This window comes from Mus musculus, chromosome 3, assembly GCF_000001635.26.
Source record: "Mus musculus strain C57BL/6J chromosome 3, GRCm38.p6 C57BL/6J".
In the NCBI taxonomy this organism is placed as follows: domain Eukaryota; kingdom Metazoa; phylum Chordata; class Mammalia; order Rodentia; family Muridae; genus Mus; species Mus musculus.
The window spans coordinates 123,439,859-123,455,195 of NC_000069.6; the positions used below are offsets into that span (position 1 = coordinate 123,439,859).

The following is a 15,337-nucleotide window of genomic DNA, read 5'->3' on the forward strand; positions in this document are numbered from 1 at the left end:
ACTGAAAGATCTCATTGGACAAGAGAGCCAGTCACTCAGGAATGACTGCTTCTTCCCACCAAGGAGGTTATAGCAATGTCAGCTCTGAGACAGTGACACTGTGGTTGCGAACTGAATAGGCACAGCGCACCATCCTGGCGTGTATTTCAAGATCTGAATCTGACAGAAGTGGATGCTCACAGTCAGCTAATGGATGGATCACAGGGCTCCCAATGGAGGAGCTAGAGAAAGTACCCAAGGAGCTAAAGGGATCTGCAACCCTATAGGTGGATCAACATTATGAACTAACCAGTACCCCGGAGCTCTTGACTCTAGCTGCATATGTATCAAAAGATGGCCTAGTCGGCCATCACTGGAAAGAGAGGCCCATTGGACACGCAAACTTTATATGCCCCAGTACAGGGGAATGCCAGGGCCAAAAAGGGGGAGTGGGTGGGTAGGGGAGTGGGGGTGGGTGGGTATGGGAGACTTTTGGTATAGCATTGGAAATGTAAATGAGCTAAATACCTAATAAAAAATGGGAAAAAAAATCTGAATCTGGTGATGGGAGGCATCCCAGCTTGAGGAAAACTTTAAAGGACATAAAGGTTTTGTCAGGTTGACAAAGTTTTAGGTCATTTCATGTCACCTAAATGGTATGTGAGTGTAAAAAAGTCAACGCAGCCTGACTAGGGGTATCTGTAATAAATGGCACTTCTTCCAATAAAATCACCACTGCCCAAATGATTTAGTTCTATGAGCCATGACTCAGTGAAGACACTGGCATACTTGGGTCTGAGCAGAAAATCGAGTCGAGCATATGGTGTGAAGATAAGAAACGGGAGAAGGAACGATGAGGGCGTTTGCTCTAGGAAAGCAGAAGTTCCCTGGTGGTTGAATTCAAGTACTGTACTGGTAGCTGCCTGCTCAGTGTCTGGTTCTCAGGTCAGGACTTACAGAAATGTAGAGTGGACCTGTTATTACCATATCACTCAGGAGAGGTAGCCTGATGCTTTATCAGGAAGCCAGTGTCTCCGAATCCTACCTTCAAACCCCACCTCCATCTTACCAGCTCCCCAGACAGATGTAGACTTTTATAACCACCTGGGTGATCTCCAAAGTGGTTTCCTACTTCAGGAAAACAAGCAGGCCAGACAACTCAGGACTTCTTTCTCTTCCTTCCTCTCTCTTCAACCGGTTCCTAATCTCAGCTTTATGGTTTTGAAGACTTCAAAGATGAACAGAAAGAATTACACGCAGGAAATCACACCGACTGATTTATTCCTCAAACATTAACTCCTCTCCTGGGACCGAAGTGTGACAAATGGCTGTTTCTGCATCTTCCTGAAACCAGTCCTTGCGTATGGGAGAAGAACGGTGGCAGAGGAGCCACTAGCATCCTCGGACGTCTAAAACACCAATAAACAACAGGGACTTGAGCCATGGCTTTACATAGGTCCGTGTGGACTGAATACCGGACCGCACAGCTCCTTACCTTCGACATCCTAATCTCCACCCACACAAGAGTATGAGAGTGCAGGCAGAATCACGGCAAGATAAAATCGGCTTCCGCCTGGAGGTGACTCCTGGCTCCGCAGAAGTGAATACTTTTCAGACACTGCACACTTCCGGGAGAGAGTGAGCTCACTTCCAAGTAGGGATTTCCCCATGCTCATGTTTCAGGAAATAGGTAGAGGTCCTTCTGGAAGGAAGTTTTGGAAAGGATTCTTTATGTGATTGGTCGCTAGTACTCTGTGCGCCTTTCAATGCTGAGCCCTGTAAAATCCAGGCCACCAGCTAGAGGTCTGGGTTCTACTTTCTCCCCTGCCACCTCTTTACCTGTTCATAAATGGTCCTCTTACTTGAAACTGGAGGGCGGGGAGATTTGAAACGGCTCATTGTCCTTAGGCAAACTCCTGAGGCAAAACATTTATATGAAACCCTGAGCGTTTCAACAGACTGCATCAACAAAACTGTTCAAAGGAAAGGATATGAATCACCCCAAATACCCTTTGCAGAGTTATCTTGTACGTGCCCCAGCTGTGCCCTTTCTACAGTCAGGGAGCCTTTGGATTCCTGGTATTCATGGCTTCGGCCAGATTGAGCCCAGGTTGACGTCCAAGGCGAAAGGAACCATTTTTCCTTACCTTTTTGTACATACAATTTGGGTGGCTGTAAATAAGAGCGTGTAGAATCAGTGTCTGGGTAGGAATTATACCAAATGCCAATGAATTTTAAAAAATGTAAATTCAAACTTGAAAATCCGTTCTGCGTTATAAAAATCAATCTTAACAGGAGAACAGAGAATGAATGACCGGGGTGCGTCATGAACTCAATGAATCCAGCAGAGCAAGTCAGCAGTCCAAGAGCACTGCCGTGGCAGGCTTTGATCTTCCACGGCATTGTGGCTTAGGGTGAGCAAAGAAGACAGCAACTACTACTTTATGAAAGAGGCATAGACCTCCATTACAGGACACTTTCTGACAACAGGGCCCCTCTGCCAAAACCATACTATCAACCTTTTGGTGATTCATCAAGTATATTCTGGATCATTTCATTATTTATTATTTAGTTTTTAATTAAACATTACATTACCATGTAATTGTATTCACCCCCACCCCGCGAGCCTGACAATACCTTTCATTTTCAAATCTCCCAGAACCCCAAGGCAGGCCCTGATATTGATTTTTTTTTTTCCTCTTTTTCAGTAGTATGGATGAGTAATTCCCACTGGTTTTCTGCACTTGGGACTGTAAAAGTCAACACCACTTTCACACCATCTGTTTGAAAGCTGTTAGCTTTTTAAAATCCAGGCTCTATTTAAATCTTAAATGGCCCTTACTCGGAGGCTATTTTATACATTCACTTTCGTAACTCTGTAAAAATAATATACTCATTTCCAAATCAAACTATACAGAGCCAGCCTAGCAACACATGAAGTAAAATGCTTCATAAAGCACCGCAAGGCCAGATGTTTACAGATGGGTTACCGTGGAACCCGAGAGCCATGGCTGTGGGTGCGCTCTGCCGTCCTTGACACTGCCCACCGCCTCTGCTCGCGCAGAGATTCTTCCCTTCAGTTCCCTCGAGTTCCCCAGTCTTCCTATTACCATCCTGGTTCTCGATCGCAGTAGCCTTTGAAACTAAGCAATTGAACTCTTTGGCCACAAATCAATGTGTTTACTTGATGGGATTGAGAGCGACAAAGGACGATTCTGGGGGCCTGCGGTGGCCTCTCAAGTATGTGGTTCAGAGTACCTGCAAGAGGACGTGTGCGTTTCCTTTGTTGCTGCTGAGGAGAAGGGAAGGCAGAGAGAGCATATGTTTTGAGGTTCCAGACAGGGTTGCTGCACGCTCTCCTCTCCAGCTTTCATACCTGAGACTGAGGGTGACGGGAATCTACGGAAGATGCAGGTAGGGTCTGGCCTGGTGGAGATGCATTTCAGGAATTCGTTTGGGATTTGGAAATCCCAGTTACAGTTATGCGTGCGCGTCTGTGGTAACAAGGGTGGACAACAAAAGAGGGAGGGAGACCATCAGCTGGGGAGAGAATGATGCACACAGACCTGTGTTAAATCAGACTCTGCCTGTAACACAGAGGGCAGAACCCAAGTTGAGGCCCTCAGTTCATGCTCCAATTACACAAATGCCATTTTACTTTCTCAGAAAGGTATGTTTAAAAACTGAAGCTATGAAATCCAGATGTGGGGTCCCCCCCCCATGGGTAATTCCACTCTGTGCATCCGTTTTATAAATTTAAGGAAGCCACGGAAAAGCTTTAGTTCCTCTCTGGACCAGGAAGCTGGAAGACAGGCCTGATGCCCAAGGCTTTGTTCTCTGGAGCCCAGTTCCAACAATCCTCTTAACTCATTGTCTCTACAGGCATGCTGTGTGCATGTGTGTGTATGTACATATGTGGTGTATGGTGTGTGTATTCATCTGTGTGCCTGTATGTGTGTGTGCACGTGTATGTATGTGGTATGTGATATGTGTATTCATGTATGCATTTGCATGGGTGTGTGTATGAGATATGCCATGTGTGTATGTGATGTCTGTATTCATGTGTGTGCCTGCATGTGGTGTGTGTAGGTGTGTATGCTGCACATGTGTGTGTGCATATGTGTATGTATGTGGTGTGTGGTGTGTGGTATGTAATGTTTGTGTGTGTTTGTGTGGTATGTAATGTTTGTGTGTGTTTGTGGTGTAGTATGTGTGTGTGTATGTGTGTGTGTGTGTGTGTAGTATTGAAGATGTATACTATAGCCTATAGGAGGACAGTCTAGATTTTTAGGAAGTGTAGGATCTATGGTTATAAAATAGAGGCAGAAGAGGAGACTAGGGTCCTTCCATTTTGTTTGAGACATGGTCTCTTGTTTTCCCCTGCTTACCGCAGACTAGCTGGCCCAGAAGCTTCTAGGGATTTTCCTGTCTTCACCATCCATTGGCCTATGGATTTCTGATGGGCACTGCCCTGTCACCTAGGGATGCAAACCCACATCCTCGGGCTTGTGGGAGTGTTTTAAACACTTTATTCATTGAGCAGTATTCTCACAGGTTAACTTACTCCTTTCTCATTATTTCCCTGTCTGCAAGATGCATACGAGATGTGTGGTGGTTGGTTGTATAGATTTTTTAGGAAGTATGGCATCCATGGTTGTAAAATGGAGGGAGATGAGGAGACTGGGGTCCAAGAAATCCAGTCTGAAGGTCAAGACAACCTCTTCCTGAGCCATCACAAATCACCCAAGCGGGACCAGACAGCTGGAAAAGAAAAAACATGACCTGGATTAGAACTGTTTTCTACTATGTCAGAAATCTGTGATTGACAAGCTCTATCAGCTCCTACCACAATAACAGGAAGTGGCCAACCCCTGGGTGCATATTATTTTACTCTCTTCCACAAGTACACTTTAAACTATGCTTTGGGGGCCAGAAAAACATTAGTGAAGAAATCAGAACATTAACTAAACCATCCTGAATTAAAAACTTTGAATAAAGATTTGACAAATAGGGCTGCAGAGATGGCTCATTGGTTAAGAGCACTGACTGCTCTTCCAGAGGTCTTGAGCTCAATTCCCAGCAACCACATGGTGTCTCACAACCATCTGTAATGGAATCCAGTGCCCACTTTTGGTGTGTCTGAAGAGAGTGACAGTGTGCTCACATACATTAAATAAATTGGAAGGGAATGTGGACAGGGGAATGAGGGGACAGTGGTGGGTAGAGGGGAATCTGATCTGGTATCCGGTGAGGGAAAAGGGAGGAAGCTCCGAGGGCCAGCAGAAAGAATGTAAACAGGCAACCTCAGGAAATAGGAGATTGAGGGGATTCCCCCAGAATGCACCAGAGACCTGGGAGATGAGAGACCTTAGATGAAATACCCAACAGTAGGGAGATGGCACTTGTAGAGCCCACCTCTAGCAGGAAGACAGGACATCAATTGAGGGATGGGGTTGCCATCCTACAGTCACACCTCTGACCCATAATTTTTTCTGTCTGAAAGAATTACAGGGATGGAAATGGAGAGGAGCCTGAGGAAAAGAAGGTCCAAAGTGGGATCCAGCTCAAGGGGAGGTCCCAAGGCCTGACACTATTTCCGAGGCTATGGAATGCTCACAAAAAGGGATCTATCATGACTGCCCTCTGAAAGAATCAGATGCAGATATTTGCACCCAACCAATGGACAGAAGCAGCTGACCCCTGTTGTTGAATTAGGGGAGACTGAAAGAAGCTGAGGAGATGGGTGATTACGTTGGAGGACCAGCAGTCTCAGTTAATCTGGACCCCTGAGATCTTTCAAACACTGGACCACCAAACATACAGCATACACCAGCTGATATGAGGCCCCTTACACACATACAGTGGAGGACTTCAGGTCTGTGTTCATTCAGCTAACCCTCAAGAGACTGGAGGCCCCAGGGAGTTTAGAGATCAGGTGGGGTGGGGTGTGGGGGCATCCATGTGGAGACGGGATGGGGTGGGAAGGAGTTATGGGATGTGGAACAATTGGAGGGTGGATGGGGAGGGGCGGGGAATGGAATATAGAGTGTAAAAATGAATTACAAATAAAAACTTTTAAAAATTGACAAATGCATTCATTCTTGGGTTTCTGACAGTTATTTTACACAGTGAAATGATTCCTAAAATATTAAGTGAAGTTGAATTATTTAAAGCCAGGTGCGAGGATCACTTCCAGTTTCTGAATAAAACCTAGATTTTAACAATGGTCATTTAAATTTTGTTCAAGTTTTCTTTGGATTGCATCACATTAGGGAACGGAGTCCCTTCGTTGCTGAAACATCAACATCCCAGAAAGCAAGCTTGTCATCTTCCTATCCTAATTCCTGTTTCTTCTTTAACTTAGTGGCATGGACAAGAGCAATCGGCAACCCTAAGCCTTCAGCCCCAGCTAATTCTTAAAGTCCTAAACCTAGAGGCTTCGGAGTGGCACAGGGGGATGTTGGAAGTGGTGTACTGAACCATCAGAGAAATTAATAACATCTCCCATAGGTAGAGTCTACTTTTATTGAAGCTAGCTGGAGGAAGCTAGCTCTTGCCTGGGGCAGCAAATCAAGAGGCTTAATTCAAGTCCCGACCCTGTGGGCAGGAGGCAGGTGCCGCAGGGACACAGCGTCTGTGGAGGCTGGAGATCAGGATGAATCCCTATTAAAACTTAACAACTGGTGTCCAGGGCATCTGGTGGAAAGTGGGAGGCAGGAAGGAGAAAGGTTCAGGTTCCTTTTGCTGGATCTACTCGGGCATTTAATTTCCTCTAACGTTCGTCGGAACACGGTGTGAAGCTTGGGATCTTAAAGGACTCAGCTCTGCCAAGTGGTTTTAACACTCCTGGTGGGCTTTCATAACTTCTATGCTGCGAAACGCCAAGGCAGAGAGGTGCATCTAATTCCATCCACATTTCTCCAGAGATTGCAAAACACACACGGAACCACCGAGAACGGGAGGGACCGGTGCCAGGCGGGAGCCGACAGACAGGGCTGTGGTGGTGCCTGTTGGCACCGGCAGCCTAGACCTTCCCCCGCGTTGGCACCGAGAGCCCGCGCCTCCGCCTGACAGCCGAGGGTGGGGTGGAGGTCGGACTCCGGGCTACAGAGCTCCTGGCGCTCATCGCCTCTGGCGCTCCAGCCTTTGCTTCGCGGGGCTGACCCTTTGGGTCCCGGTGTGATCCTCCAGCTGCCCCGGGGGCTGGGACAGCAGGGCGGCGGCGCGAGCGTGGGAGGGGGCTCTAGGACTCTGCCGGCCCCGCCCCGCCCCCTCCGCGGGGACCCGGAGCCCAGCATGGACCACACTCGGCGCCGCAGCCATGGCGCTCGCCCGCTGCGTGCTGGCTGTGATTTTAGGGGCACTGTCTGTAGTGGCCCGCGCTGATCCGGTCTCGCGCTCTCCCCTTCACCGCCCGCATCCGTCCCCACCGCGTTCCCAACACGCGCACTACCTTCCCAGCTCGCGGCGGCCACCCAGGACCCCGCGCTTCCCGCTCCCGCTGCGGATCCCCGCTGCCCAGCGCCCGCAGGTCCTCAGCACCGGGCACACGCCCCCGACGATTCCACGCCGCTGCGGGGCAGGAGAGTCGTGGGGCAATGCCACCAACCTCGGCGTCCCGTGTCTACACTGGGACGAGGTGCCGCCCTTCCTGGAGCGGTCGCCCCCGGCCAGTTGGGCTGAGCTGCGAGGGCAGCCGCACAACTTCTGCCGGAGCCCGGATGGCTCGGGCAGACCTTGGTGCTTCTATCGGAATGCCCAGGGCAAAGTAGACTGGGGCTACTGCGATTGTGGTCAAGGTGAGTGGCATCCGGGCAGAGGTGACAGCTAGGGACTGGCACAGAGGCAGCCTGACTCCGGACCGTACCTGTGTACCTGACCTGTGTACCTGGAGACAAGGGGTTGAGAGCTTGCATTGTGGTGTGGTGGTGGGCTTGGAAGCCCGATAACTAGTAAAGTGCATTCATTTGTACAGTAAATGTCAGTCAGGAAAGCATGCATCCTGTGACGATTGTCACGGGGACAGTAGCTGCATAGGGTGCTCAACTCTAGCACCTAGAAGAGGTCTGTCCAGTCAACGTGTGTGTGTGTGTGTGTGTGTGTGTGTGTGTGTGTGTGTGTGTGTGTGTGTGTGTGATTGGCAGGATTTGTGCATGATGGTGGGTGTCTGTTGTCTGTGTGTATCGGCTAGCCTTAATGAGGCACTCTGTATACAAAAGAGGAAAGGTAAAGAAATACATACATTTGCTGGCCAGTAGTTTGGGAAAGGGAAGTATTAAATGTAAGATGAATACCAGCACAAACTTTCTTACCTCTATAGACCGGGATTTGGAAAAATTGCTGTGAAATGTTTGTCTCGCTGCCATTGTTGACTTTAAAGCATGACAAAACTCTCAGACCAAAATACAAAGACAGTTATGTTCCCGGGCGCCCTATGGTAAATACCACCGGGGAGTGACGAACAAAGGAAGGGAGGGGGCAGAACAAGGACTGCTTAGTAACCTAGGAGGCAGCCAGAGTCACGTGAACTCGGCAGCAAAAACATTGCTTAAGCCATGCGTGGCATTTATGGAAGATTGGAATTCAGAGTCGACTTCAGCAAAGAAAGTTACTAGGGCATCTTAAGTTTGTGGCAGCAAAAGCCTCACATTAATAACTTGAATGAAAAAAAAATCTGCCATCCACATTACTTTACTCTGAATTGCTGGGGTTTGCATTTTATATTAAGGTTTTAGCTTTTCTCATGCAACAATTCAGAAGGGAAAACAAAATATTTGACTATCTTCTGATAGACTAAAACTTGGGCTGTTTTCGATGACCATGTACGGCAGGAGTTTTACAAATTTCCCGAAGTGTATCCTTCCGGTCTTTGGCTGTAACCTTTTACAATGTCATTCGTTTCTCGAAGACATTTTATTTATCTCTGCCTTCAATTGAGTTAGTGCCTCAAGTTAAAGGAAAGTGATGCGAAGGTTAAGATCAATTATTCTTCATCCTGGAGAATGACATCATTGCTGTACTCATGTTTCACAGACAGAATGCCAATGTGGCTGTAAAAAAAAAAAAAAAAAAACAGAGATGATGTCAAGCCAAGAGCTCCGCTGTTACCTCATTTACTCTAAGATAATTTTTAATAATAATAAAAAATCTTGTGTCTAGCAATCATTGGCAGCTTTTTATTCTTCTTAGTTTTATAGATAGATAGGATAAAGAATTATCAGGAAATTAATATGTAAGGAACAACAGAGTATTTTCCCTTCAAAACATAGTAGAAAGCAATTCAAAGTTAAACCATTATGACAAGCTAGTTCTCTTTCTAAAGGACAAGTAACCTTTAGTTTTGTATTCCTGTGAAGAGACTGGTTTGTCTTTGAATTCCTTACCATCCCCTCTTCGGAGAGAAATTAATGTTTTTCAATGCCTTTAGGTTCATAGCTAGATATCCCCAAATGGGGTTGTGTTTAGGTAATAGAATATACAAGGAATAGAAGGAGCTACACAAGATAAGCAACAAACAAAGGAAAGAGATTGCCTTTGTAATACCTGAATTGTTCTTACAGGACCAAGCCTTGGTCGGCAGAGCCTTGAGCTCTGTCACTCACTCGTGTAGGTCTGGCTAGCTAAACTCCATGCTTCTGAGATAGTGCACACACTCTGAATCTTATAGTTTTCTCATTCCCACACACTCCAGCTAGGTAGGGGCATAGGCTAGAACACTGTATGCTAATGAAAGAGCATTGAATTGTTTTTTAGAAAACATTGCTGTTGCTCAGACAGGGCAATTGTTGACTGTTAGAGCTTTGGGTATCTCCCCATAAAGAAAGCAGGGTGTTTCTAAAGAACACTTCTTTGTTTATTTGAGTATAGAGATGCTATGTCTTTAAATTTATGTGTGTGTGTGTGTGTGCATGTGTGTGTGTGCATGCATGTGCTCAAACATGGGTGTATGACCCTATGTGCCCTTCATTTAAAGCCCAGGAAGAGCAACTGAGTGTCCTCTCTCTGCCTGTTCCTTTGAGGTGACGTCTGTCCCTAAGACTTCCTCTTGTCTCTGCCCTCCTTGGAGTTGCTTTACAGACATGGGCAGGGTGCCCCACTTGTTATGTGGGTGCTGGGATCCATACTGCAGTTATCATGATTACAAAGTCAGCACTCTTAGCTGCTGAGGCACCTCTCCAGCCCCATAAAGGAAAAAAACAAAAAAACAAAAAACAGTTTTTGAGCAAATTAATTAAAAATTTTCAAGCTCTGGGCATGTATTCAGAATGACCTTGTGTAGTTATTGCAGCATGGACTCACTCAACACCCACTTTATGCTGGATGCTGGACTAAGAATTTTATGTTTGCTTTATTTATTTTTTACAGACATTCCTATAAAGGAGCCCCTATATATTTCTGTTAGAAATCCTAAAGGCATATTGCCAGGAGAGCAGATGAAAATAGGATAGGATGTGTGCACATTCTCACTTCACAGCTCATTGTCCTCGATTTCTGTATGTGTACGCAATGTAGATATATTGTGCTCTGTTGCGTCACTCCTTTGTTAGCTCGTGGGCTAGCCGAAAGGGCAGAAAGGCGAAAGAGGAATCATGTTTACCATGAGAACAATGCACATTATTTCCAGTCTCTTATGCTTTAAAGGCATGGCTTTTCTTTTCTTTTCTTTTTTCTTTACAGAAAACTGGAGCAAAAGAAAAGAATAATATATAGAAATGTGATCCCTCTTTTAAAACTTAAACTGGGGTCAGAGTAGAGTTTCGGGCCCCACACAGAGAAGTGAGAAAGTAGGGTCCTCCTCCAATGATACTGAAAGAATGGGGTACACTTCTCAGGTGAGCAGCGTGTGGACAGTCTGTTAGCTCATGTACCAAAGCAGGAAATGTAATTCTTTGCCTCTGGCTCCAAGGAACTTTTGTAGTAGTAATAAAACATATATATATTTAAAGTGGGATACCTGGGTCAGTCCAGGGAGTTAGTTCTCATAGGGAACATTAAACTCCGCCCAAAGAGGACTGGCATGAGGGTCCACCAGGTAAAACTATCTGCCATCAAGTCTGATGACCTGAGTTTGATCTCTGGGACTCACATTGGAACTCATATGATACAAGGAGAAAACTGACTTCTTCGAGTTTTCTTCTGACCTCCATGTGTGGACCATGGAGTGTGCCCCTGTCTTACTTAGTCACTGTTCTAAAAGAGAGCACTTAACTGTGGGCTTGCTTACAGTTTCAGAGGTTAGTTAGCATCATCATGGTGGGGAACATGAGGACATGCAGACAGACATAGTAGATGGAGAATTCTACATCCTGATCAGTAAGCAGATGTATGCATATATGTAAAAATATCTTTTATTCACCAGACAAAATTGTCATCTTGGAGACTTACGTTTGAATAAATGAATCCTTTTTAGCTCTTTCTGAACTCTGGTTGTCTGGTTCAACTCAGCTATTCTGACCCAAATGCCTCTCCAAGCTGACTGATTCCACCTGGCTTTTCTCCACTTCTGCCTGAATTGCTCTGCTTGGCCTAATATTAACATTGACAATATATTTTGATCTTCTGGCTCCTTCTTATTCTCTGGCTTCAACTGCCTTTGCTGAGCCACACCACAGGTACCTCACAAACTGAACGGAACTCAGGAACAAACTCAACTGCACTGCACAAAATGCACTAGTGCTCCTCTTTTTTTTTTTTTTTTTGTCTCTTAATTTCTTTTTTTTTCTCTTTTTTTAATTAGGTATTTTCCTCGTTTACATTTCCAATGCTATCCCAAAAGTCCCCCATACCAACCCCCCCAATCCCCTACCCACCCACTCCCCCTTTTTGGTCCTGGCATTCCGCTGTAAGGGGCATATAAAGTTTGCAAGTCCAATGGGCCTCTCTTTCCAGTGATGGCTGACTAGGCCATCTTCTGATATATATGCAGCTAGAGACACGAGCTCCAGGGAGTACTGGTTAGTTCATATTGTTGTTCTACCTATAGGGTTGCAGTTCCCTTTAGCTCCTTGGGTACTTTCTCTAGCTCCTCCATTGGGGGCCCTGTGACCCATCCAATAGCTGACTGTGAGCATCCACTTCTGTGTTTGCTAGGCCCCGGCATAGTCTCACAAGAGACAGCTATATCTGGGTCCTTTCAGCAAAATCTTGCTAGTGTATGCAATGGTGTCAGTGTTTGGAAGCTGATTATGGGATGGATCCCTGGATATGGCAATCACTAGATGGTCCATCCTTTCGTCACAGCTCCAAATTTTGTCTCTGTAACTCCTTCCATGGGTGTTTTGTTCCCATTAAAGTAGCCTTTTTTTCCTGTCCTCATGAGAGTTGGGTGTATCCCATCCATGACTTGTTCTGTGAAATCTTTCTCTGATTCATCACGTTGTCAGCCCCTTAATGAGACATCACTTACAAACAAGGCTGCTTCCTTCTACAAACTAACTTTACCTTCATTGTTTGGGAGTACAGGTTCGTACTAAAGGTGTGTCTGCATTCCAGCTAGATCACATAGACCTAGAAGGTCTTTGGATGTGATTCCTTTCTAAAGCAGCTATGTTGCTGGAATAATCTCTCTCTCTCTCTCTCTCTCTCTCTCTCTCTATATATATATATATATATATATATATATATATATATATATCCTATCTATCTATCTATCTATCTATCTATCTATCTATCTATCTACCTACCCACCCACCCATATCTATCTATCTATCTATCTATCTATCTATCTATCTATCTATCTATCTATCTATCTATTTATCTATTCTGGGCTTGGCATGGGCTTTTGAAACCTCAAAGCCCATCCCCAGTGACACAGTTCCATCAGCAAGGCCACACCTTTTGATCCTTTTAATCCTTTCAAGTAGTGCCACTCTCTGGTCACTAAGCATTCAAATATACCAGCCCATGGAAGACATTCTTATTCAAACCATCACAGCCCCACTTTCAAATAAATAAATGTGGGAAAATTTCTAAAAATTCACCATTCACCTAGAGACTTGTCTGAATGCTTGGGATCCAGCCTCAGGGTCCCACATCCAGGCCAGCAGTGACAAGGTGCTTTTCTAAGGGCCAGGTGAAGTGAGCAGATGCTGTTTAGGTGACTCTAAAAGAGTAAAAAAGTACAAAGTTTAAAAAGAAATCCCAAACCCAAACCAACAAACCAAACAAAAAAACCTATGGAAGGCATCAGGGCCTTGCAAGAACGTGTGGTGAAGGGCAATGATGTCAGCCACCCTGTGACTTTACCTTGCTAGGTCGTAGCCTCAGAGCAGATGTGAGGTGTGCCAATATCAATTTCCTGTGTGGTCTTATAGAACAGCATCATTGGTATTTATCCGGCCAGTGTGTAGTGATAAACAGCATAGTTTACCAGAATATCCATCCTAACTGTGTGGGAAGCCTCTCTCATGTTTCCACACGCAGCTGACTGCTTCCTTTCAATGAGACCGTGCTTCCTGACTCCGAGTGGCAATCCTTTTTCCCTGTCTCAAGCTGTCAAAGCAGAAGGGAGCAACTTGTTTGGCTCTGCCCTGAGATTGCCCCCTTTGTAGCAAGCCTCAGGTGGAAGATAAAGCTGATGAGTAACCCAGGTAGAATAAATGATAAAGGGATCTGGTCGCCATGGTGACAAAACACCCGTGTTAATCAATGTGAGAAGAGGAAAGGTTTACCCAGGCTTCTGTTTTCACAGGTTTCAGTCCATGGTCCATTTGGCTCCATTGTTCTGAGGGCTCCTCTGAGGAAGAGCATCATGGTGGGGTGCTGATGAGCATCACTGCGCATGACTTCTCAGTCAGGAAACAGAAAGAATAAGGGACTGGAGTTCCAATTCCCTTCAAGTGCATACCCACAATTACCTACCTTACTCTGATAAAGGGTTCTGTTATCTCCCAATACAAGTGTAGGCTGGTGGCCAAACCTCAGCCCTTGGCTTTTGGGCAACACTTAAAAATCCCAAGCCATCATAGAGTGGGTCCCAGATTCAGCCTTTAATCATCTCTTGCTAAACCGTTCCTAAGTAACCCAAAGCCACCCCAAATCCCTCAGTTAAAATAGATATGAAGGTTATGATATGTGGGTTAAATCCTGCTGTTTGTAGGCATTCCTTTTGGAAGGCCACATGCTGTTTGAAATGAAAGTCAATTAAAAAGTTAACTGAGTCAGGTATAGTGGTTCATGACTATAATCTCTGTACTCAGGAGTCTGAAGTAGGAACATTATCTATGAGTTCAAAGACAGCATGGACTGCATAGTTCCAGGCTAGCTAAGGCTATGAGATGCTGTCTCAGAGAGAGAGAGAGAGAGAGAGAGAGAGAGAGAGAGAGAGAGAGAGAGAACGGAAGGAAAGAAAAGGAAAAAGAAAAAGAAGAAAAGAAGAAAGGACCCCACTCCTGTTTGCCTTTTAATCCTGCATCTTCCTTCTATGTGGCAGGCATTTAAGAATGTTTATTAGCCAAAGCAGATTCACTACATTTCCTACCTTAGAGGAACTCAGTCTGGCTGCTACCTCAGAGATTTTATTTAACTTTCAATTTCCCTGTCACCTATTCAATATATACTATTGCCTGTGAAAAGAATCTTAAAACAAAGCCAAAATGCTTTCTCCTCCTACCGAGGTATAAATATCATTCATTTCCATAAGTCAAGGAAGCTGGGAAGAAATAAAGGGCCGGAACCAAATCGATCAGTCGGCTTTGTTTGGTAAATTCCTCTCTTCCCCAAATAAAACAAATGAGAAGCTAAGCCAATTGCCTTAATTGGTTACCAAGATGCACACTCATTTTAAGAGAATATCAGCAAAAAAATAAAATCTTACCCCTGGAGCTTTTGGAACTACTAGAAAATGTAATCTTTATAATGTGCAGTTATCATAATATACTTCTGAAACAGATTGGTTAAGAACAAAAATTGTCATGTTAACCACACCAATCTGTTTTCATCTATTATTGAGCTTCATAGGTATATAAAGCAATTGAGTTTAGTTGTTCCTGTTATTCTAGTGGAATAAGATGAATGCCTGCCAGCAATACCAAGCTACTGCCCTTGTCCTTGACAAGAGTGTTCTTAAAGCACAGAAAGTTCAGCATAACGACTCCTCAAAAGAATAAGAGACTCCATTACACTTTGGAGAAGCTAATATGTATATGGCATTGCATCAAATATACTGCTATGTCCTATACCAAATGTAACACTGGGAAGTATATTACATATAGCTTTTGTCTTCATTATGAGCGATGAAAAATGACATTATCTGAAAGCAACTGAATTGGAGCATGGTCATTGACTTTTTCAAGTGCAGTAAAGAACGCTAATTTAACTTGGATATTTTCAACTTTTGCTGGTCTGAGCTATTAGCATT

The 15,337-nt window shown here is 45.0% G+C and overlaps 1 protein-coding gene and 1 long non-coding RNA gene across 5 annotated transcripts in view; one reads left to right on the forward strand and one right to left on the reverse strand.

Moving 5' to 3' along the window:
- Window positions 1-551: 551 nt before the first annotated feature.
- On the reverse strand, window positions 552-10,189 carry Gm35065. Of its 4 annotated transcripts, XR_867620.3 has the most exons (6): window positions 7,433-7,517; window positions 4,368-4,740; window positions 3,238-3,473; window positions 1,819-1,895; window positions 1,475-1,681; window positions 552-1,388 (listed from the first exon to the last, which is right to left on the reverse strand). It is a non-coding gene; the product is annotated as a predicted gene, 35065 (long non-coding RNA). The 4 variants fall into 4 exon arrangements; XR_001783982.2 differs by lacking the exon at window positions 7,433-7,517 and adding an exon at window positions 8,292-10,189 and having other exon boundaries at window positions 1,819-3,473; XR_001783981.2 differs by having other exon boundaries at window positions 1,819-3,473; window positions 4,544-4,740; window positions 7,433-7,607.
- Prss12 (protease, serine 12 neurotrypsin (motopsin)) overlaps window positions 7,055-15,337 on the forward strand; it is a 59,690-nt gene continuing 51,407 nt past the window's right edge. Inside the window, exon 1 of the mRNA NM_008939.2 lies at window positions 7,055-7,778. Within this exon, the coding sequence (NP_032965.1) occupies window positions 7,301-7,778 (478 nt within the window). The 5' untranslated portion in view covers window positions 7,055-7,300. The remainder of the gene's footprint in view (window positions 7,779-15,337) is intronic.